The sequence below is a fragment of the Squalius cephalus genome, assembly GCF_949319135.1.
Source record: "Squalius cephalus genome assembly, chromosome: 23".
Taxonomy (NCBI): domain Eukaryota; kingdom Metazoa; phylum Chordata; class Actinopteri; order Cypriniformes; family Leuciscidae; genus Squalius; species Squalius cephalus.
In genome coordinates, this window is record NC_137144.1 from 11618031 (window position 1) to 11642324 (window position 24294).

At 38.0% G+C, this 24294-nt stretch overlaps 1 protein-coding gene across 1 annotated transcript in view; it reads left to right on the forward strand.

The window, feature by feature from the left end:
• The window catches only part of LOC307151640 (uncharacterized protein), a 124663-nt gene that overhangs the window by 72352 nt on the left and 28017 nt on the right, over window positions 1-24294 (forward strand). The window contains exons 55-62 of the mRNA XM_079859754.1: window positions 18361-18514; window positions 21424-21528; window positions 21627-21725; window positions 21834-21980; window positions 22105-22182; window positions 22542-22689; window positions 22793-22942; window positions 23402-23474. Coding sequence (XP_079715880.1) covers window positions 18361-18514; window positions 21424-21528; window positions 21627-21725; window positions 21834-21980; window positions 22105-22182; window positions 22542-22689; window positions 22793-22942; window positions 23402-23474 — 954 coding nt within the window. The remainder of the gene's footprint in view (window positions 1-18360; window positions 18515-21423; window positions 21529-21626; window positions 21726-21833; window positions 21981-22104; window positions 22183-22541; window positions 22690-22792; window positions 22943-23401; window positions 23475-24294) is intronic.

Genomic DNA, 24294 nt, shown 5'->3' on the forward strand with positions numbered 1-24294 from the left:
TCTCATCCATTATCATTGTCGGTTATTTTTTGTGCACTAGCACTCTGTTATGTTTGTTTTCATGTTGGAAAATAAAACCTTTGTTATATTTGTACCACACACACACACACACACACACACACACACACACACACACACACACACACACACACACACACACACACCATCATTTATCATGATTTACCATGGCTGATACCAATACCAATATGAGAAAATGACTATTTTAAACAGCAGGGGGCAGTAAAATACCACTTATTGGCTTAACATGCCATTAATTCATATCATTTTCACCTTTTTAACTGTTATAGAGGCAAATTTTGTCCGATCTGTCTGAAAATTTTCATGCTTGTTCAGGGTGATATTTCACATGTTCTGACTTGTTTTTAAGAAGGTCTGAGCATTGATTAAAGAGATATAGGCTTTCGGGGACACTTGGTAAAGGCCAGATTTTGAAGTGAACCTATTATAGCTATCCAAATGAAGTAGTTCAACTTTTTCTGACAATTATTGATCTAGTGAGTCCAGAGAATTGTATTGCACTAGTTTTGAACATTATGATATGAAAATTATATGATCAGAGATGGAAAAGACCATTTACAGCCAATACAGGCAGTTTACCATAGGAAATATATGATTTTAAAGCTTTTTAACAGTTATAGCGCCACCTATCGTCCGATCTCCATAGAATTTTTCATGCTTGTTAATGATGTTATGTCACATATGCTGACCAATTTTTGTGAAGTTCTGAGTTTTTATTTAGGATTTATAGGCTTTTTAATGTATTTTGACACGCCCATTTTATAAATTACCCTATTACAGCCATCCAAATGCAAAAGTTCAACTTTTTTTTGATAATTATTGATCTAGAGAGTCCAGAGAATTGTCCTAGACTGGTCTGGTTCCGATCGGGCAAAAAACCTAGGACTAGTTCGCAAAAGTAGGTTTTTAACATATTAATGAATAATTAATGAACAGTTTGATTGACAGCAATGGTTCTTGAGGCAAAGTTGTTCAGGATGAGGAGATCTATCAAATGATATGCATATTGTGTGGATATTTGTAACACTACGTGATTACAGAGCCGTAAAACTCGTTAGCGCCAACTAGTGGCCGATTTCTTTCAAAATTCTTACAGACCTTTAGGGCCATGAGCCGAACATGCCCATTGAGTTTCGTTCCGATCGGCCTCCGTTAACCTTGTCTAATAGGTGCTCAAACTTCGTTGGCCGATGGCGGCCATGTTTTTTGAGATACGCCAATGTCCTCATACACATACATGGCACCTTGGACCAAGACACTGCATACCAATTTTCAAGTCAATCGGACTAACGGTCAGGTGGTTATAGCCTGTTTTATGTTTTTTTCATTTTATAGCGCCACCATGAGGCCAATCGTCGCGATTTTTTTACTGTGACCCCAGAGTAAGCTCATACACATGTGTACCAAGTTTGGTGAAGATACCTCATTTACATCGGGAGTTATAGCCATTTTAGTAAAATAGGCCCCTCCCACAACGTACGTTTTGGCGCCCCTTAGCGACCGTGAATCGAAATTTCCACTTTTTTTCGATAATTATTGATATTCAGTCTCCAGAGAACATTTCTGCACTAGTTTGGTTCCAATCGGGCAAAAAACCAGGGACTAGTTCGCAAAAGTAGATTTTTGACAAAATTCAAAATGGCGGAAAATCTATCATGGCGGAAATGAAATCGGAGATATACGTTTTGTTCGTCAGGCGTCCAGCTTTCCAATGATATAAGACACTTGAGTCTACGACATACGGTCTAGGAGTTATGAGCAGTTTCGCGCTTTTGGTTGTTATAGCGCCACCTATGGGCCAATCGGGGTCATAATCTCTGAACCTTTCCTCGATTTTTGTACTACCATCTGTCAAAGTTTCAAAGTTCCAGCTCTTACGGTTTGGGCTGCACGATGCGTTTTACGGCGGAATAATAATAATAATAATAATAATAATAATAATTAAAGCTGCAAGCAGCATTTATCGGGGTTCAAGCAATTAAGGCCTTTAAGGCCTTAAAGCACAAAAGTATCAAAAGTTATTAAGTTTTATTTAGCAAGCATGTAACCACTGACATCATAGATGTAAAAGATCATGTTCTAGCATGATTTATCATGATATACCACATTCTAAAATGATTTACCATAGTTCATCATGATTTATCATGGTTTACCATGATTTACCCTGTTCTAGCATAGTTTACCATGTTCTAGCATGATATACCACGTTCTAGAATTATTTACCAGGATTCTTACATGATCTACCTTGATACACCACATTCTACTATTATTTACTATGACTTACCATGTTTCTAGCGTGATTTACCATGATTTACCACATTACTAGCAATTATGTGAAGTGTCAGTGCAAATGAAGTGATAAACACTGACAAAATATGATTGTGTTATAATAGTTATTGTTATACAAGTGAATCCAAAAGCACATGTGAAAAGACTTCATTAACTCTTCCGAGTCGCCGATCACGCCGGCGTGATCAAATCACATGACAGTTTAAGACGTTGAATTATAAAAACAAAGTCACGTTGAGCGCTGCTGTCCACTTCTGTCGAAAGTGCTGGCTTGAAACTCTATTCTACTTTTTGTTTTGTGTTGCTAGACCAAGTAAAAACGGAGATATGATCATTTAAACTTTATATAAAAAAAATATTGAAAATATTGACGAATTCGTAAAAGAACGCACGATGGGATGCCACAGGCGTTGCATTTATTCCAATAACTTCGTCGGTTTTTGTCATAAAACAAAACGGAGAAAAATGTGTGAATCTGCTGACTCTGCTCTTCATGCTGCACATTTTACGGAGTGGAGGAGAAGAACTGTGCAAAGAAGCGAAATTGAAAGGCGCCGACGGGATATTGACGGAATAGACAGAAAGACAGAGATGTTATTGCTAGTTTTTGGAAGAGTTTGAGTAGATTTTGAGAGTAGTTTAGGAGTAGTGTAGATAGTTTAGGTATTTTTTGTGGAAGGAAAATGAAGCAAATGTTTTTGGTTGAACAAGCCCTCGACTTGTTCTACCAACTGGACGATGTTGTTTACAGTTCATCGACGGAATCAGAAAGTGGCTATGATGAGATTGACGACTCGGCTTTTGTGGTTCACAACGAGGGGTGAGACAAACTTTTAGCTTATTGTATATTATATTATCTGTGTGTGTGTGTGTGTGTGTCTCTGTCTGTCTGTATGTCTGTCTGTGTGTGTGTGTGTGTGTGTGTGTGTGTGTGTGTGTGTGTGTGTGTCTGTCTGTCTGTCTGTCTGTGCGTGTGTGTTTCTGTGTGTGTCTGTGTGTGTGTGTGTGTGGTTGTGTGAACAAGAATTTCATTGCCAATGACTGCTTCACTGTAATTGTTGTGCATATGTGCCAATGAGCATCTTGAACTTTGATGTACAATCTTTAATCTTTTTGCGTGTGTCTTGACATGTACAGAGATGATGAGCAGCCTGGGTCATCTACCACTTCGACAACAAGCAGACAGAGGCCTACAAAGAGATGGGGTGGAAGGAAGAGTCAAACCAGATCAAGATCTCCAGCAAAGTCAGGACAGCCACACCACAGCTCTGAGCCCTGGAAAACCGAGAGTGATCCTGATATTGATTTTGTATTCATTTTACCTTTTGTATGGAATATTTGCACTTTTTAGGAACACCTCTTACTCAAGCTCATGAAAGCCCTGTAATGTAGCTGTCTGTGTAATTGTACATTGTGTTTTGTAGAGTTTCTAAGCAAAAAAGAAAAGAAAAAAACCCTATTGCCACACCTGGTTTTTGCTGTATATAGTTTGATTTTATCTCAATTTTACCTTTTTTATGTTGTATTTGCACTATTTGGGAACCCTCATACTCTGGGAATGCAAGGCCTTAAATATAGCTCTCTGTATAATTGTGTGCATGAACTGTTTTAAAAAGTGGCAAAGCTAAAAAGAAAAAAAAAAAAAGCCCATGGCTACACCTGCTTTTTTTTGTAAATCATATTTTTTTTTGTATATAGCTTGATTATATCTGAATTGTACCTGTATATGTTGACATTTACAACTTGTGTTAACATTTTAAACCTTTTAAAATGCTTCATTGAGCATGTTTGTGTTTTTTTGTAGTAAAAAACTATAATTTTTCTATTCGGATTTTGTGTTTTTTGTGTGATTTTGGGTCCAGTATGTTGATAAAGTACATCAAAGTGAAAAACTAATTGTCTGTTCATATAGGTGATGTTGTGCTGTGTAAAAAGTACTCAAAAACGGCCAAAATAGCCCAAGACTCCGAAGAGTAAATAAGTAGAATGGCCAGCAGAAGCCAGTAGAAGACCACTTATTGGCTCACTTTCACTTTAAACTTAATGATTTGCACCAGTTTTCTGCACTAAATCAAACCAGTTTTTCCATGTTAACTCAATAATGCATGCTTACACACACACACACACACACAAATATGTTTTTTGGATATGTTATTGAGAAAATATATTTATTTGTCTATAGGCATTTCTTTGTGATCTAATAATATAAAACTATGTTACCAGTATAGGGCTGTAACGATTCCTCGATTATAGTAAAGTACTCGATTTAAAAAAATCATTGATTGCAATTTACCCCTCGAGTAATTGGCAAAATACCGAAAGTGGTGCATTCCACAGACGAGAATCCAACAACCGCAGAATTACAGTTTTCTAGGACAACGCGATATTTAAAACCATTTACAGTCATAATATAGCATAGTGCCATTGTGAAATCACAAAGGCTGTGATTCAGTTAAATAAATATATCCTCTGTTTTTTGTTTGTTTGTTTTTTTCACAGAGAAGACGCTTCAATTACATGAGTGCAGATTAGCCTAACGTTACATGTTAAAATTACCTCCGCTCCGTCCACAGTAAACGCTGCTCCAAGCAAACTCAGTCTCTGCAGTGCTGTTTGTTTAGGTTTCCAATAGCGTGCAAATATGGGAACGCAAGTCGGACGCAGTTTGTGTTTCATAGTTGCACTGTTATCATTTGTGGAGCACATCTGGGTTTCTCAAACTGCTGTTCATCGCGATTTCAAAATAAAAGTTTAAACATTGCGATTTCAAAATATAAGTTATCTTGCTCTGAGTTTGCATGTTTTGATGTGCACATGTTCTCGTTCAAGAAATTACAGTGACTGTAGCATTTCTATAGTACAGAATTGGCCAAATATTAAAGGTTAAGTTGACATTTGAATTAATTGTTTGGACAATATTAAACAAGGATTTGATAATGCCAGGCTTAGTGTAACAACAACCAGGCCGCTGGCGCCCTCTGCAGGCATTTGTTATTTATGTACATAAGTTATGTTTATATTAGTTTATATAATTTATTTTACATGGGTATATTTTAACAGTGTTGTTCATTAAAACCAATATAATTACTTACTTTGATACTTTACTTGAACCAATTATTGTTGCTTGTTATTATATATTTGTATTTTAAGTCATTTTAAAGGCTGTTGTTAACTTGAGTCTATTTTTTACCACAATTTTTTTTTATCCGATTACTTGAATAGAATACTCGATTACTAAAATAATCGATAGCTACAGCCCTATCATAATAAAAAAGATTGCTTTTTAAAGCATTTGTTTCCCAATACTGAAAGCTAATGAAAAGATCATATGTAATCCTGCTGCTCCCTCTAGTGAACAACAGTGGTATACTTCCATGTTACAATTGAAGTGATTGATTGATTGAATGAATGAATGAATGAATTAATTAATTAATGGGAATTTGGTTTTTCACTTATATCTCAGGAACATTCAAAAAATTCTGAAACTCAGACATAGACAATTAAGGTTTTTAAGGTCTTTAAGCACAAAAGCATCAAACGTTATCAAGTTTTATTTAGCAAGCATGTAACCACTGACATCATAGATGGATAATGCGATCAAACTGTTTTTTGCAAGTCTCCTTCAAGATTCAGATTCCTCAATGTTACACAATTGTCAGTAGTAATACTTCAATAGATGAATTTTCACTAAAGGTGATTGTAAATGTTAAAAGAGTAATTTTATAAAGTCTAAATATGAATTATGGAACAATATGACAAAATTACTATTTTTTAACAGCAGAGGGCAGTAAAATACCACTTATTGGCTTAATATGCCATTACATTTATATCATTTTCACCTTTTTAACTGTTATAGAGGCAAATTTTGTCCGATCTGTCTGAAATTTTTCATGCTTGTTCAGAGTGATATTTCACATGTTCTGACTTGTTTTTAAGCAGATCTGAGCATCTTAAAAGATATAAGCTTTCGGGGACACTTGGTCAAGGCCACATTTTGAAGTGAACCTATTATAGCTATCCAAATGAAGTAGTTCAACTTTTTCTGATAATTACTGATCTAGAGAGTCCAGAGAATTTTACTGCACTAGTTTTGAACATTATTATATGAAAACTATATGATCATAGATGGAAAAGACCATTTACAGCCAATACAGGCAATTTACCATAGGAAATATATGGTTTTACAGCTTTTTAAAAGTTAAAGCGCCACCTATCGTCCGATCTCCATAAATTTGTGCATGGTTATTAATGATGTTATGTCACATATGCTCACCAATTTTTGTGAAGTTATGAGTTTTTATATGTGATTTATAGGCTTTTTAGTGCATTTTGCCACACCCATTTTATAAATGACCCTATTACAGCCATCCAAATGCAAAAGTTCAACTTTTTTTTGATAATTATTGATCTAAAGAGTCCAGAGAATTGTCCTAGACTCGTTTGGTTCCGATCGGGCAAAAAACCAGGGACTAGTTCGCAAAAGTAGGTTTTTAACATATTCGTGAATAATTAATAAACTGTTTGATTGACAGCAATGGTTCTAGAGGCAAAGTTGTTCAGCATGAGCAGGTCTATCAAATGATATGCATTTTGTGATGATAAGTGTAACACCACGTGATTACAGAGCCATAAAACTCGTTAGCGCCAACTAGTGGCCGATTTCTTTCAAAATTGTTACAGACCTCTAGGGCCATGAGTCGAACATGCCCACCGAGTTTTGTTCCGATCGGCCTCCGTTAACCTTGTCTAATAGGTGCTCAAACTTCATTGGCCGATGGCGGCCATGTTTTTTGAGATACACCAATGTCCTCATAGATATACATGACAGCTTGGACCAAGACACTGCATACCAATTTTCAAGTCAATCGGACTAACGGTCAGGTGGTTACAGCCTGATTTATGTTTTTTTCATGTTATAGCGCCACCATGTGGCCAATCGCCGCAATCTTTTTACTATGACCTCAGATTGACCTCTTACACAGGTGTACCGAGTTTGGTGAATATACCTCATTTACTTCTGGAGTTATAGCCATTTTAGTAAAATAGGCTCCGCCTTCTTCAAACATTTTGGCGCCCCTTAGCGACCGTCAATCGAAATTTCAACTTTTTTTCGATAATTATTGATATTCTGACTCCAGAGAACATTTCTGCACTGGTTTGGTTCCGATCGGACACAAAACCAGGGACTAGTTCGCAAAAGTAGGTTTTGGACATAATTCAAAATGGCGGAAAATTTGCATACCGGAAATGAAATCCTTGAGGCCTTTTTTGTTCGGCTTGACCCAAGGATTCCAATGATATAAGACACTTGAGTCTGTGACAAACGGTTAATGAGATTTAAGCAAAAATATGATTTTTTTTTGTTTTTTGCACTGTAGCGCCACCTATGGGCCAATCGGGGTCATATTTTGATAACCTCTCCTCGATTTTTGTACTACCATCTGGCAAAGTTTCAAGTCTCTAGCACTTACGGTTTGGGCTGCACGATGCGTTTTACGGCAGAAGAAAAATAATAATAATAAAAATCAGTACAATTACAATAGGGTTTCAGCACTTCGTGCTTGAACCCCTAAAAATCAGCACAATTACAATAGGGTTTCAGCACTTCGTGCTTGAACCCCTAATTAAAGCTGCAAGCAGCATTTATCGGGGTTCAAGCAGTTAAAGCCTTTTAGGCATTTAAGCACAAAAGCATCAAAAGTTATTAAGATTTATTTAGCAAGCATGTAACCACGGACATAATAGATGGAAAAGACCATTTACAGCCAATACAGGCAGTTTACCATGGGATATATATGGTTTTAAAGCTTTTTAACAGTTATAGCGCCACCTATGGTCCGATCTCCATAAAAATGTTTACTGTGACCTCAAATTGAACCCATACACATGTGTACTGAGTTTGGTGAAGATATCTCATTTACTTCTTGAGTTATAGCCATTTGAGTAAAATAGGCTCCTCCCACAACGATTTGCCACATTCTAGAATTATTTAATATGATTCTAGCATGATTTACTATCATATACCATGTTCCAGAATGATTTATTAGGATTCTAGCATGATTTACCTTGATACACCTCATTTCAGTATTATTTACTATGATTTACAATGTTTCTAGCATGATTAACCACATTACTAGCAATTATGTCAAGTGTCAGTGCAAATGAGGTGATGAACACTGACAAAATATTATTGTGTTATAATAGTTAGTTATATACGTGATTTTTAGTGTGTGTCCAAGTATGAATGCAAAAGCACATGTAAAATATTTCATTATTAAGTAGAATGGCCAGCAGAGGGCACTAGAAGACCACTTATTGGCTCACTTTCACTTTAAACCAGTTTTCTGCACTAAAGCAAACCAGTTTTTCCATGTTAACTCAATGCATGCTTACACACACACACACACACACACACACACACACACACACACACACACACACATACACACACAGCATAGTTAACCATGATTTACCATGATATACCACGTTCTAGTATTATTTACCAGGAGATAAACGACAATCTAGTATTATTTACTTTGATTTACCATGTTTCTAGCCTGATTTATCACATTACTAGCAATTATTTGAAGTGTCAGTGCAAATAAAGTGATTAACACTGACAAAATATGATTGTGTTATAATAGTTATTGCTATATAAGTGATTTTTTTAGTGTGTATTCAAGTATGAATGCAAGCACATGTTGAAATATTTCATTAATAAGTAGAATGGCCAGCAGAGGGCAGTAGAAGACCACTTATTGGCTCACTTTCACTTTAAACCAGTTTTCTGCACTAAAGCAAACCAGTTTATCCATGTTAACTCAATGCATGCTTACACACACACACACACACACACACACACACACACACACACACACACACACACACACACACACACACACACACACAGCATAGTTAACCATGATTTACCATGATTTACCACATTACTAGCAATTATTTGAAGTGTCAGTGCAAATAAAGTGATTAACACTGACAAAATATGATTGTGTTATAATAGTTATTGCTATATAAGTGATTTTTAGTGTGTATTCAAGTATAAATGCAAGCACATGTGGAAAAATTTAATTAATAAGTAGAATGGCCAGCAGAGGGCAGTAGAAGACCACTTATTGGCTCACTTTCACTTTAAACCTCATGATTTTGACCAGTTTTCTGCACTAAAGCAAACCAGTGTTTCCATGTTAACTCAATAATGCATACTTGCTACATATGCTACACACAATAATGCTACACACACACACACACACACACACACACACACACACACACACACACACACACAAATGTTTCAGTGATATTGGTGTCACATTCACCTTCATCACATTCACCTTCTGTCTTCATCACATTCACCATCTGTCGTCATCACCTGCACCTGCTCCTCATCACCCTCCTCATCATCACCTGCTCCTCATCATCATAACCGTCACCTGTTGTCCTTGTCTTGATCTGTGTATTTAAGTTCCCCTCTCATCCATTATCATTGTCGGTTATTGTTTGTGCACTAGCACTCTGTTATGTTTGTTTTCATGTTGGAAAATAAAACCTTTGTTATATTTGTACCACACACACACACACACACACACACACACACACACACACACACACACACACACACACACACACACACCATCATTTATCATGATTTACCATGGCTGATACCAATACCAATATGAGAAAATGACTATTTTAAACAGCAGGGGGCAGTAAAATACCACTTATTGGCTTAACATGCCATTAATTCATAACATTTTCACCTTTTTAACTGTTATAGAGGCAAATTTTGTCCGATCTGTCTGAAAATTTTCATGCTTGTTCAGGGTGATATTTCACACGTTCTGACTTGTTTTTAAGAAGGTCTGAGCATTGATTAAAGAGATATAGGCTTTCGGGGACACTTGGTAAAGGCCAGATTTTGAAGTGAACCTATTATAGCTATCCAAATGAAGTAGTTCAACTTTTTCTGACAATTATTGATCTAGTGAGTCCAGAGAATTGTATTGCACTAGTTTTGAACATTATGATATGAAAATTATATGATCAGAGATGGAAAAGACCATTTACAGCCAATACAGGCAGTTTACCATAGGAAATATATGATTTTAAAGCTTTTTAACAGTTATAGCGCCAACTATCGTCCGATCTCCATAGAATTTTGCATGCTTGTTAATGATGTTATGACACATAGGCTGACCAATTTTTGTGAAGTTCTGAGTTTTTATTTAGGATTTATAGGCTTTTTAATGTATTTTGACACGCCCATTTTATAAATTACCCTATTACAGCCATCCAAATGCAAAAGTTCAACTTTTTTTTGATAATTATTGATCTAGAGAGTCCAGAGAATTGTCCTAGACTGGTCTGGTTCCGATCGGGCAAAAAACCTAGGACTAGTTCGCAAAAGTAGGTTTTTAACATATTAATGAATAATTAATGAACAGTTTGATTGACAGCAATGGTTCTTGAGGCAAAGTTGTTCAGGATGAGGAGATCTATCAAATGATATGCATATTGTGTGGATATTTGTAACACCACGTGATTACAGAGCCGTAAAACTCGTTAGCGCCAACTAGTGGCCGATTTCTTTCAAAATTCTTACAGACCTTTAGGGCCATGAGCCGAACATGCCCATTGAGTTTCGTTCCGATCGGCCTCCGTTAACCTTGTCTAATAGGTGCTCAAACTTCGTTGGCCGATGGCGGCCATGTTTTTTGAGATACGCCAATGTCCTCATACACATACATGGCACCTTGGACCAAGACACTGCATACCAATTTTCAAGTCAATCGGACTAACGGTCAGGTGGTTATAGCCTGTTTTATGTTTTTTTCATTTTATAGCGCCACCATGAGGCCAATCGTCGCGATTTTTTTACTGTGACCCCAGAGTAAGCTCATACACATGTGTACCAAGTTTGGTGAAGATACCTCATTTACATCGGGAGTTATAGCCATTTTAGTAAAATAGGCCCCTCCCACAACGTACGTTTTGGCGCCCCTTAGCGACCGTGAATCGAAATTTCCACTTTTTTTCGATAATTATTGATACTCAGTCTCCAGAGAACATTTCTGCACTAGTTTGGTTCCAATCGGGCAAAAAACCAGGGACTAGTTCGCAAAAGTAGATTTTTGACAAAATTCAAAATGGCGGAAAATCTATCATGGCGGAAATGAAATCGGAGATATACGTTTTGTTCGTCAGGCGTCCAGCTTTCCAATGATATAAGACACTTGAGTCTACGACATACGGTCTAGGAGTTATGAGCAGTTTCGCGCTTTTGGTTGTTATAGCGCCACCTATGGGCCAATCGGGGTCATAATCTCTGAACCTTTCCTCGATTTTTGTACTACCATCTGTCAAAGTTTCAAAGTTCCAGCTCTTACGGTTTGGGCTGCACGATGCGTTTTACGGCGGAATAATAATAATAATTAAAGCTGCAAGCAGCATTTATCGGGGTTCAAGCAGTTAAGGCCTTTAAGGCATTTAAGCACAAAAGCATCAAAAGTTATTAAGATTTATTTAGCAAGCATGTAACCACTGACATAATAGATGGAAAAGACCATTTACAGCCAATACAGGCAGTTTACCATGGGATATATATGGTTTTAAAGCTTTTTAACAGTTATAGCGCCACCTATGGTCCGATCTCCATAAAATTGTTTACTGTGACCTCAAATTGAACCCATACACATGTGTACTGAGTTTGGTGAAGATATCTCATTTACTTCTTGAGTTATAGCCATTTGAGTAAAATAGGCTCCTCCCACAACGATTTGCCACATTCTAGAATTATTTAATATGATTCTAGCATGATTTACTATCATATACCATGTTCCAGAATGATTTATTAGGATTCTAGCATGATTTACCTTGATACACCTCATTTCAGTATTATTTACTATGATTTACAATGTTTCTAGCATGATTAACCACATTACTAGCAATTATGTCAAGTGTCAGTGCAAATGAGGTGATGAACACTGACAAAATATTATTGTGTTATAATAGTAAGTTATATACGTGATTTTTAGTGTGTGTCCAAGTATGAATGCAAAAGCACATGTAAAATATTTCATTATTAAGTAGAATGGCCAGCAGAGGGCACTAGAAGACCACTTATTGGCTCACTTTCACTTTAAACCAGTTTTCTGCACTAAAGCAAACCAGTTTTTCCATGTTAACTCAATGCATGCTTACACACACACACACACACACACACACACACACACACACACACACACACACACACACACACACACACACATACACACACAGCATAGTTAACCATGGTTTACCATGATATACCACGTTCTAGTATTATTTACCAGGAGATAAACGACAATCTAGTATTATTTACTTTGATTTACCATGTTTCTAGCCTGATTTATCACATTACTAGCAATTATTTGAAGTGTCAGTGCAAATAAAGTGATTAACACTGACAAAATATGATTGTGTTATAATAGTTATTGCTATATAAGTGATTTGTTTAGTGTGTATTCAAGTATGAATGCAAGCACATGTTGAAATATTTCATTAATAAGTAGAATGGCCAGCAGAGGGCAGTAGAAGACCACTTATTGGCTCACTTTCACTTTAAACCAGTTTTCTGCACTAAAGCAAACCAGTTTATCCATGTTAACTCAATGCATGCTTACACACACACACACACACACACACACACACACACACACACACACACACACACACACACACACACACACACACACACACATACACACACAGCATAGTTAACCATGATTTACCATGATATACCACGTTCTAGTATTATTTACCAGGAGATAAACGACAATCTAGTATTATTTACTTTGATTTACCATGTTTCTAGCCTGATTTATCACATTACTAGCAATTATTTGAAGTGTCAGTGCAAATAAAGTGATTAACACTGACAAAATATGATTGTGTTATAATAGTTATTGCTATATAAGTGATTTTTTTTAGTGTGTATTCAAGTATGAATGCAAGCACATGTTGAAATATTTCATTAATAAGTAGAATGGCCAGCAGAGGGCAGTAGAAGACCACTTATTGGCTCACTTTCACTTTAAACCAGTTTTCTGCACTAAAGCAAACCAGTTTATCCATGTTAACTCAATGCATGCTTACACACACACACACACACACACACACACACACACACACACACACACACACACACACACACACACAGCATAGTTAACCATGATTTACCATGATTTACCACATTACTAGCAATTATTTGAAGTGTCAGTGCAAATAAAGTGATTAACACTGACAAAATATGATTGTGTTATAATAGTTATTGCTATATAAGTGATTTTTAGTGTGTATTCAAGTTTAAATGCAAGCACATGTGGAAAAATTTAATTAATAAGTAGAATGGCCAGCAGAGGGCAGTAGAAGACCACTTATTGGCTCACTTTCACTTTAAACCTCATGATTTTGACCAGTTTTCTGCACTAAAGCAAACCAGTGTTTCCATGTTAACTCAATAATGCATACTTGCTACATATGCTACACACAATAATGCTACACACACACACACACACACACAAATGTTTCAGTGATATTGGTGTCACATTCACCTTCATCACATTCACCTTCTGTCTTCATCACATTCACCATCTGTCGTCATCACCTGCACCTGCTCCTCATCACCCTCCTCATCATCACCTGCTCCTCATCATCATAACCGTCACCTGTTGTCCTTGTCTTGATCTGTGTATTTAAGTTCCCCTCTCATCCATTATCATTGTCGGTTATTGTTTGTGCACTAGCACTCTGTTATGTTTGTTTTCATGTTGGAAAATAAAACCTTTGTTATATTTGTACCACACACACACACACACACACACACACACACACACACACACACACACACACACACACACACACACCATCATTTATCATGATTTACCATGGCTGATACCAATACCAATATGAGAAAATGACTCTTTTAAACAGCAGGGGGCAGTAAAATACCACTTATTGGCTTAACATGCCATTAATTCATATCATTTTCACCTTTTTAACTGTTATAGAGGCAAATTTTGTCCGATCTGTCTGAAAATTTTCATGCTTGTTCAGGGTGATATTTCACACGTTCTGACTTGTTTTTAAGAAGGTCTGAGCATTGATTAAAGAGATATAGGCTTTCGGGGACACTTGGTAAAGGCCAGATTTTGAAGTGAACCTATTATAGCTATCCAAATGAAGTAGTTCAACTTTTTCTGACAATTATTGATCTAGTGAGTCCAGAGAATTGTATTGCACTAGTTTTGAACATTATGATATGAAAATTATATGATCAGAGATGGAAAAGACCATTTACAGCCAATACAGGCAGTTTACCATAGGAAATATATGATTTTAAAGCTTTTTAACAGTTATAGCGCCACCTATCGTCCGATCTCCATAGAATTTTTCATGCTTGTTAATGATGTTATGTCACATATGCTGACCAATTTTTGTGAAGTTCTGAGTTTTTATTTAGGATTTATAGGCTTTTTAATGTATTTTGACACGCCCATTTTATAAATTACCCTATTACAGCCATCCAAATGCAAAAGTTCAACTTTTTTTTGATAATTATTGATCTAGAGAGTCCAGAGAATTGTCCTAGACTGGTCTGGTTCCGATCGGGCAAAAAACCTAGGACTAGTTCGCAAAAGTAGGTTTTTAACATATTAATGAATAATTAATGAACAGTTTGATTGACAGCAATGGTTCTTGAGGCAAAGTTGTTCAGGATGAGGAGATCTATCAAATGATATGCATATTGTGTGGATATTTGTAACACCACGTGATTACAGAGCCGTAAAACTCGTTAGCGCCAACTAGTGGCCGATTTCTTTCAAAATTCTTACAGACCTTTAGGGCCATGAGCCGAACATGCCCATTGAGTTTCGTTCCGATCGGCCTCCGTTAACCTTGTCTAATAGGTGCTCAAACTTCGTTGGCCGATGGCGGCCATGTTTTTTGAGATACGCCAATGTCCTCATACACATACATGGCACCTTGGACCAAGACACTGCATACCAATTTTCAAGTCAATCGGACTAACGGTCAGGTGGTTATAACCTGTTTTATGTTTTTTTCATTTTATAGCGCCACCATGAGGCCAATCGTCGCGATTTTTTTACCCTTTTTAAGATACCTCATTTACATCGGGAGTTATAGCCATTTTAGTAAAATAGGCCCCTCCCACAACGTACGTTTTGGCGCCCCTTAGCGACCGTGAATCGAAATTTCCACTTTTTTTCAATAATTATTGATATTCAGTCTCCAGAGAACATTTCTGCACTAGTTTGGTTCCAATCGGGCAAAAAACCAGGGACTAGTTCGCAAAAGTAGATTTTTGACAAAATTCAAAATGGCGGAAAATCTATCATGGCGGAAATGAAATCGGAGATATACGTTTTGTTCGTCAGGCGTCCAGCTTTCCAATGATATAACACACTTGAGTCTACGACATACGGTCTAGGAGTTATGAGCAGTTTCGCGCTTTTGGTCGCTATAGCGCCACCTATGGGCCAATCGGGGTCATAATCTCTGAACCTCTCCTCGATTTTTGTACTACCATCTGTCAAAGTTTCAAAGTTCCAGCTCTTACGGTTTGGGCTGCACGATGCGTTTTACGGCGGAATAATAATAATAATAATAATAATAATAATAAAAATCAGCACAATTACAATAGGGTTTCAGCACTTCGTGCTTGAACCCCTAATAAAAATCAGCACAATTACAATAGGGTTTCAGCACTTCGTGCTTGAACCCCTAATAATAATAAAAATCAGTACAATTACAATAGGGTTTCAGCACTTCGTGCTTGAACCCCTAAATATAGCTGCAAGCAGCAATTATCGGGGCCAAGCAGAATAAGATGACAAGACATGCCAACAGTGCTTAAAGTGTCAGACCAACTGCAACAATGAGCAATTAAAGACAATCAAGAGTATTTTAGGCGAAATGGCTGAAAAATCACATTAACAGAAATTAAAAATATGATTTAATTGATTATCACTTTCGACCAATAGGTGGTGCAGTAACAAAACTGGTGTGATGTGGTCAGAGTGAAGTGACAATGACACATACAAAGTTTGGTATCAATATGTCAAGGCATTGCAGAGATAAAGACTAAATAGTCCTTTTGGCATCATGCCTCAACTTTGCTGCTGCACTATACGAAAACGGTTTCGTCTATCAACACGAAATCCATAACTTTTAGTCGGCACGGTCTGGAGATGATACGATTCGATTTTGGTGAAAATCGGACAAACGGTCTAGGAGGTGTTCGAAAAAGTAGGTTTTGAATGAAAATCAAGATGGCGGACTGGAAGTTAGGCCAAATAAGGTACACGTGGGTATGTTCACAGTGTGAACCAAGGAATCTATTAAGACCAGTGGCATTACAATAGGCCGATTTATTCAAAAGTTATTAGCAGTTTTGAAAATTTTGTTATAACTTTTGACCAAAAGGTGGCGCTGTCTCAAAATATTTTGGGTACCTTCAGGGGATGGTACAGATGGCACATTCTGAGTTTCGTAATATTACACCAATGTATTCGTTAAGTATAGCATTTTATTTCACAAAACTGTATTGAAGTCAATGGGAATTTCATGTTTTGTTCTATTATAGCGCCACCAAGAGGCTTAGTCCCACCATTTTTTTGTGTGTGTCCTCAGAGGGAGCCCATACATATGTGTGTCAATTTTGGTGAAAATATCTCAATTCGCTTCGGAGTTATAGACATTTATATGAAAAAACACGTAAAAAATGACTGACACATGACTTTGATTGGATTTTACTACCCCTTACTATCAATATTTTCGCATTTGGGAATTGGTGTTCTGCTATCGACCTATGTTTCCAAACTTCTGACAGTGGTTTCGTCTCGATCGGACTAGTGATTTCGAAGATATCGGCAAATGTTTTTTAAGCGCTAAATCACAATGCTACACAAACCGTAAGGCAAAACCTAGCATGTTTGGTATCGTAGGACTCGGCAAGGATTCAGGAGTCTAATGAGATGAGTCTCCTGAAAATAAGTCGACCACACCCAAAGTTATAAGCATTTGGAAAATAAATTCACCACTAGGTGGCCCTGTTTCGAAACTTCTCAGGCTCCTTCAGGACATCGTGCTGATGACCCATACCAAGTTTCGTAACAATCCGTTCATGCGTTCCTAAAATAGAGCATTTTAGCACAAAATTCAAAATGGCCGATATGGTAAAATTGGATATCATTCGACTCGGCATGTTGCCCTGCATCTAATGAGACGGATTTTATGATTTTTGGACAAACTGTTCAGAAGTTATAAGCAAAAATATCCATTTTTCATGTCTCCGGACCAGTAGGTGGCACTGCGGCGAAATGCAGCATGTAACCTCAGGTCATGCTTGTGATGACATGTACCAAGTTTGGTCTGAATAAGATAAACCGTTGCGGAGATACAGCCTTATGTCTGTTTTTGCAAGCACTACATAAAATTAATTTGCGCGGTATTCGAGAACGGTGTGATCAATTTTTATGAATTTTATTTCTAGCCCTTGTGGTTCAAAAGTTATTAGCATAAACATGAGTGAAAGTGAGTGACATTGAGTTGGAGACTCCAAATTTGCTATGGTGACTTTTCAGACTGTCCTTTATCAGTGTGCCAAATTTCATAACTTTCCTGCAAGCGGTTCTATGGGCTGCCATAGACTCCCAGTCGGAAAAAGAAGAATAAGAACTGGAACAGATACAGTAGGTGCCTCCGCACCTTCGGTGCTTGGCCCCTAATAAGAACACTAACGATTACAATAGGTGCCTCCGCACCTTCGGTGCTTGGCCCCTAATTAGCGAAAAAGTTCTGAAGGGCCAAAATGATTGACGATATTTCATCATTATTTTATTTTGGCTTCAGTGTTTCATAAAAAAAAAACTAATTTTGGTGCATGCCCTATTATGTGAATACATTTTTCTGTATTTAATCACAGATTCAGATAAAAGTTTCCTTTTCTTTTTGCAGCACAGGAGATGAACATGCGCCAGGAAACTATGGTCTTCTGGACCAGGTGGCTGCCCTTCATTGGGTTCAGGAGAACATCCACAGCTTTGGGGGCGACCCTGGATTAGTGACAATCTTTGGAGAGTCTTCTGGAGGAGTCAGTGTGTCTTTACATGTAAGAAAAATAAAGATAAAAAGAAAAAAACATTATATATATATATATATATATGTCTCTCAGTAACGCTCTGTTTTGTTCCTGTCTCTATGAAGCCCCTCCTTTTAAAAAAGCAAAATGTGCTCTGGTTGGTTGGCTGGCCCAGTGTGTTGTGATTGGTCAACCGTTTCGAGCATGTTTGGGAAATGTCACACCCCTTACCATAACCGCGAGTTCCCTTTTGAAGGAACTCCTCGCTTTGTCAGTTGCTGACGCTACGGAGACATGTCCTGCGAAACCCTGTGTGTGAAGCACGTGAGAGTGCCCAGGCATACAGAAGGGTGCCTGCATTACACGTCATCAGCTTTTTTGTCTTCAGGAAGCCGCTTTGTTTGCATGCGGGTGTGAAGATAAGAGTCTGTTGGAGCGGATTCAACTCTCGATGGAGCTAGATACACTCATTGCAATGCATTTGAGGTAAGAAGTTCTGTTCTTGCTTGATTCTCTTTAGAGCGATGAGAATCAAGCATTTGCACCGAGCACGTTTGGCTTTTGAGGGAGTTGAATGCATTCATTCTGAAGCATTTGCTGTGAGAAGCTCCACCCTTGCTTGACTCTCTCTTGAGGGATGAGAGTTGAGAGTCTGCACTTCGTCGTTCCGATCCCATTGCTGCCTAGGATTGATCATGGGGAATGTAGGTGGAGCATGGGACGGAGTCTGACAGGAGTTTTTTTTCTTTTTGGGCTTCTCCTGCTAGCTCTGTTGTTCTCTTGTGGGTTCAGGAAGCCCCTCTGCGGGCGCTTCTGACCTGGCTGAGAGCATTTTAATGTGGCGTGTCTAGTTATGAGGAATTGAGAGTTGAGGCAGGTGTTATTAATAATACACCTCCTCCGCTGCCCCACATATAAGTCTGTGAGCCTTTTATTTCTCCCAGATCTTCTCATTGAGTTGTCGAGATCATGGAGGAATTTGGTTCAGCTCGTATAGTGTGTCCCGTGTAGGTAAACTATTCACGTGAGGAGGGACTGTGCATTGGTCATTCAGTGGTTGCTATAATTGCTACAGAGAGGCATCTGTGACAAGGAAAATGAAAAAAACGTTCTTATTGGTGCTCTGATGTCACACTCTGACCTCTACAGACTGCCGGTGAGACAGTAGTAGAGAAGTTACAAAGGCGAGGTCTCAGTCAGCAGCTTTCAGGAGATGTATCCCTCACTGGGGGTCTGTGAGGGCTGAAGGAGTAGTCATTACCCCTCTCTCCCTAGCCCCCCCACCCCCACCCCCCATTCAGTTTACGCTGATTTTGGGGTCTGCCTTCATGGTCCTGTAGGTGTTTTTTCTATGGAGGAATTAAAGAGGTCTATCGCCCTCTCCAGCTTTTTAGGCTTGGAGATTACAGCGGGTGCAGTTTATCTCTGCTCGCTTCTTTAGGAGAACCCTGCTTAATGCTTACATCCTGCTTTTGCAGGAGCTTAAGTACAGAGTATGGACTAACGTTAAGAGCGTGAGTCGTGATGAGATGATGCAATCCACTATCTTATCTGGTCCAGAGCAATGCTGTTGTTCAGTATGTTCCTCTGGGGCTTAGGTCCAGAGGATAGACTGATGTTAAGTGAAAGTGTGAAGCTGCAGTGAGATGAGGTGATCTGCTTTCTTATCTGGTCCAGAGCAATGCCGTTGTTCAGCATGCTCCTCTGTAATGTCTACTGAGGGGCCCTGAATGTGTTGGTCATGGTGAGATAATGCAACTCCTTCACTTTTAAAGAATTCCCTCCCTCCAGCTGGGGGTCTTATGCAGAATGTGGCCGCAAGGGAGAGGAGGTTTGATGGGTGTAAAAGCCGGTGTTTTTATCAATGCTGGGAGGTGTTCGTGTAAACATTTTTCGTGAGGATGGGCAGAGGTGATATTGCCATATAGCACTCTTCTTTGGTGAACTCGCTGGCATAATAGCATCTGTTGAGTTGAGCTTGAGTGACTGGTATTTGAAGTAGGGTTGAGCTCCCGAGCAGGGTGAGGACAAGTAGAGCTTGACAGCTGAGATTGAGTATGGAAAATTCCACTTTCTTACTTGTTGTCCTCCCCAAATTGTCATATTGGGTTTGAAGCAGGATTATGCTCCTTGTGAATGGGTTGATCCCTGTCCCCAGGCTACTCTAAGGTTGCAGTGGGGCTTTGAGCTTTCTTCAGCCCATTAGTCTGGTTTATCTTGGAAGCTGAGGAATTCTTTCTTTGCATGCTCCCTTCGGTACATTGCTTCCCTTTAGGCTTGTTCAGTCCTGGCAGGGTTATATGTAGAGTTGCTGTGAGCAACACTGTATTTCATCTATTGCCTGGTTCAGCTGCTAGATGTAGTGCTATGGATTTAGATGAGGTTATGTCTATAGTCTCCCCTGTTAGCTCTACTCTTAGGGGCTCTGGGCTGTCCTGCTGCTGTGGCTCAGACTGGTTTAATTCAAGAGTTCACATTTCAGAAAAAGCTGAGCATAGAGGCTTTGGGTTTTTTCCTGGAGTCTATAACACTGAGCTTCTAGGTAGCGTGTCTGTGGTGTTACAGGATGTGTCTAATTTGGTTGCTGGTGATTAGGTTTCTCTGGGTCGAGGCCCATCAAGTACTTCAGTGCTTAAGCCAGATATGGTTGTGCTTGGTGACCTTCACAGCTCATAGGCAGGCATTGGTCCGCATGGTGTAGTGCAGTGGTCACTAACCTGGCACTTCATTCATGATAGAGTCGGGGTGGAGTTATGAGGTTTGACTGACACATTGAGAAGCCAATGCAGTTACAAGGTTTAGTCACAAGCTCTTTCTAACACTTTTCATTGGTTGCATATTCGCAAAACCCATGAGGCTGATATTCCAATAAGACTTTCAAGTATTTTTCAGTAAAAAAATTAGCATTATGTCATTGAACCAAAACAAAAAATTCACAGGTTCTTTCACCATTATCTGCAAACCTCTTCCATCATGCTATCGCAGAGAGCGGTACAGCAGCAATGGATGCTCTCATGAGTCCCAACCCTCTTGCATTAGCTCAGGTCAGTTACACCTGTTCAATTTCTAAAGAAATTCATTTAGAATGTTCTGTAGTCAAAATGAAATAAATTGAATGTAAATATCACTTGTTTCTCTCTAGGCTGTAGGAGATATATCTGGCTGTGATATTTCCAGCACAAAGACGATTGTTGACTGTGTGATGCAGCTGACAGAAGAAAACATCTTGACAATTGCTAAGGTCTGTCTGTCCAAATACTAGTCTTTCTTATTGAATCTCTGTGAACACTCATAAATGTATGCAAACAGTCCACCTATGCACTAAACGGTGTGTTGTCTTTTGAAACAGGAGCATCCAGAGTTTTTTTTTGGAGTGACAGTGGATGGCCAGTTCCTTCCAAAACCTGCAGCAGATCTTCTTCAATCCCACCAGTTTAATAAAGTGCCTCTGATCACCGGAATCACTAATGATGAGTGTGGATATATGCTGCCAAATGTAAAGACAGACTTCTTCACTTTTAAAATTTGTAAAAATACAAACATGAAATTTGTTTTTCCAAAAATTACTGATCAGTCAGTATTTTACAGTATATTGACATTTAGCTAATGTTTTTCCATAGTTCTTGTCACCTCCAGGATGGACAGACGGGATGGACATAGAGCAGATTGTGCCGGTTTTGACCATGTTTAATCATGCTGTAAGAGAGTTGTATCTTCAATTATACATATATAGTCCACCAAAGCCAAACTATTTCAAAAGTTGTTATGATTGAAATATATTAAATTATAAATTATATTAATAATTTAATAACAACTTTTGAAATAGTTTGGTTTGGTGGACTAGATCTGTTACACTGCTGCTTTTGAGTATTGCTGCTGCTGCAGAGCAAGAATGGACTTGCTACTCTCCATAGATCTAGACAGGTGGAGCTGGTGGAGGTGGAGGGTTTTAGAGGAACTCTAATAGTAAGCTGCAAGACTAGCCTATATGGTTTGTAATTTAAAAATACTTGAAACTTTTTAAATAATATTTCTGGTCTATTTTTATCCCCTTTAGCTCCAAGATCAGTCAATTCTTGAGCTTGTTTTAAATGAGTATCTGGGCACATCCACTGACAGGATCAAAATCCGAGATGGTTTTCGAGAGATGTTAGGAGACTCTTTGTACAACATCCCAGCTCGCAAAGTAGCGAATTTCCACAGAGGTGAGAGTTTGTTCAATGTGCTGTAGAAGTATGACTGTGTTAAATTTGTAGAATGTTGTTTCAGTGATACACAACAATAATGATCAATTTCGTCTATTTCTAGATGCTGGTGCACCAGTGTACGTGTATGAATTCCAGCATTCTCCCAGTATACTTCAAAAGAAAAGACCCAGTTTTGTTGGAAGTAACCATGGAGATGAAATTGTATTTGTTTTTGGTTTTTGCTTTGCAGATGGACTTATAAAGCTGGAAGGTACAACCCCAATAATATTAGAAAATATAACAAATAGATTTAGTGTTTTAGAAGTACAGTCACACTAGCGAACTTTCACAAAACTCCACAGAAAAATGGTCCATTGTATATTGTCAGCAGTGTAGCAATGTATGAAGCACAGCTCACAGAGAAATCACTTTCAGACCAAGCAGCTTTCAGATGGTCAACACAGTGAATTTGCTTTAACACGTTGTGAAATATGCGTGGGGAAAACTTTCGGTCTCACACGAAATATCCAGTCATGTGTATTACTATTGAAATGACTGGATTTCGACTGTGAAAATTTCCAGAAAAAACGTTAAATGTGACCATACCTTCAGATCTCAAACTTTAGTCTCATTGATATCATTAACCACAACAGTTGTCAAAGTAAGGATTTTATATGTAGTGACAATCAATACAGTGTCTCTCTTTGTTTTTCTTCCTGTTTTAATTCAGGTGAACTCTCAAAAGAAGAAAATGAACTTTGTAGATCTGTCATGAATTACTGGGGCAACTTTGCTCGCACTGGGTGAGTGAGACAAATCTCATGTCCTAATTTTGCAGAGTTAGGCGTGTTCCTGGGTCAACATATTTTGCTGATATTGGAAGAACATTCCTGTCTGAAAAATGCATCTAACCCTATCCATACCCCTTAAGCTAACCTTACCCATAACTTATCCCTAAAATCAGAGGGAAATGATAGGTGAATAACACTGATGTAGAAGCACCTAACCCTGGTTGTAAGCCTAAACTTGACATAAACTGTAAACTTGTCCCTCAAATCTGATTGGTTGATTGGAATGTTGTTCCAGGATCAACAAAGATGTTGCACAGGCTCAGCAGACAAGTCCAGGTGAAATTTTTCAGGGTGGTAGACGGATATCATGAATAAAATCTTTGTTTAAAGGATGAAATTCTTGAAAACATTACCAAGTAGTTTGCTATAATCTTTGAAGAAGTTTGTTCAAATGTTATAAATATTTGAAACAAATCAAATGTCTGCCAAGTCAAATCATGTGGTGCAACCAACATGCAGAAACATACTTAAAACAGGAAGTGAAATCATAGTGAAGACCCTTGCCGTCCTCTTGAGTCAGTCAGTTAAGGTTGTAAAAAGTCATGTGATGCAGCTCCCAAAAAAAACATGATATTTATGAATTAATACTGTATACAGTGATATGCATAAGTTTAGACACCCATGCTAAAGTTGACTAAAAAGAGGAATAAAAAATCATCTTTTGGAAACTGAACTTAATGCCTTAATTAAAAAAATTAGGAAAAATCCAACCTTTAAGGACACCAATTTTCTTTGTGAATGAATAATGTATCGTAAATAAATAAATGTTCTT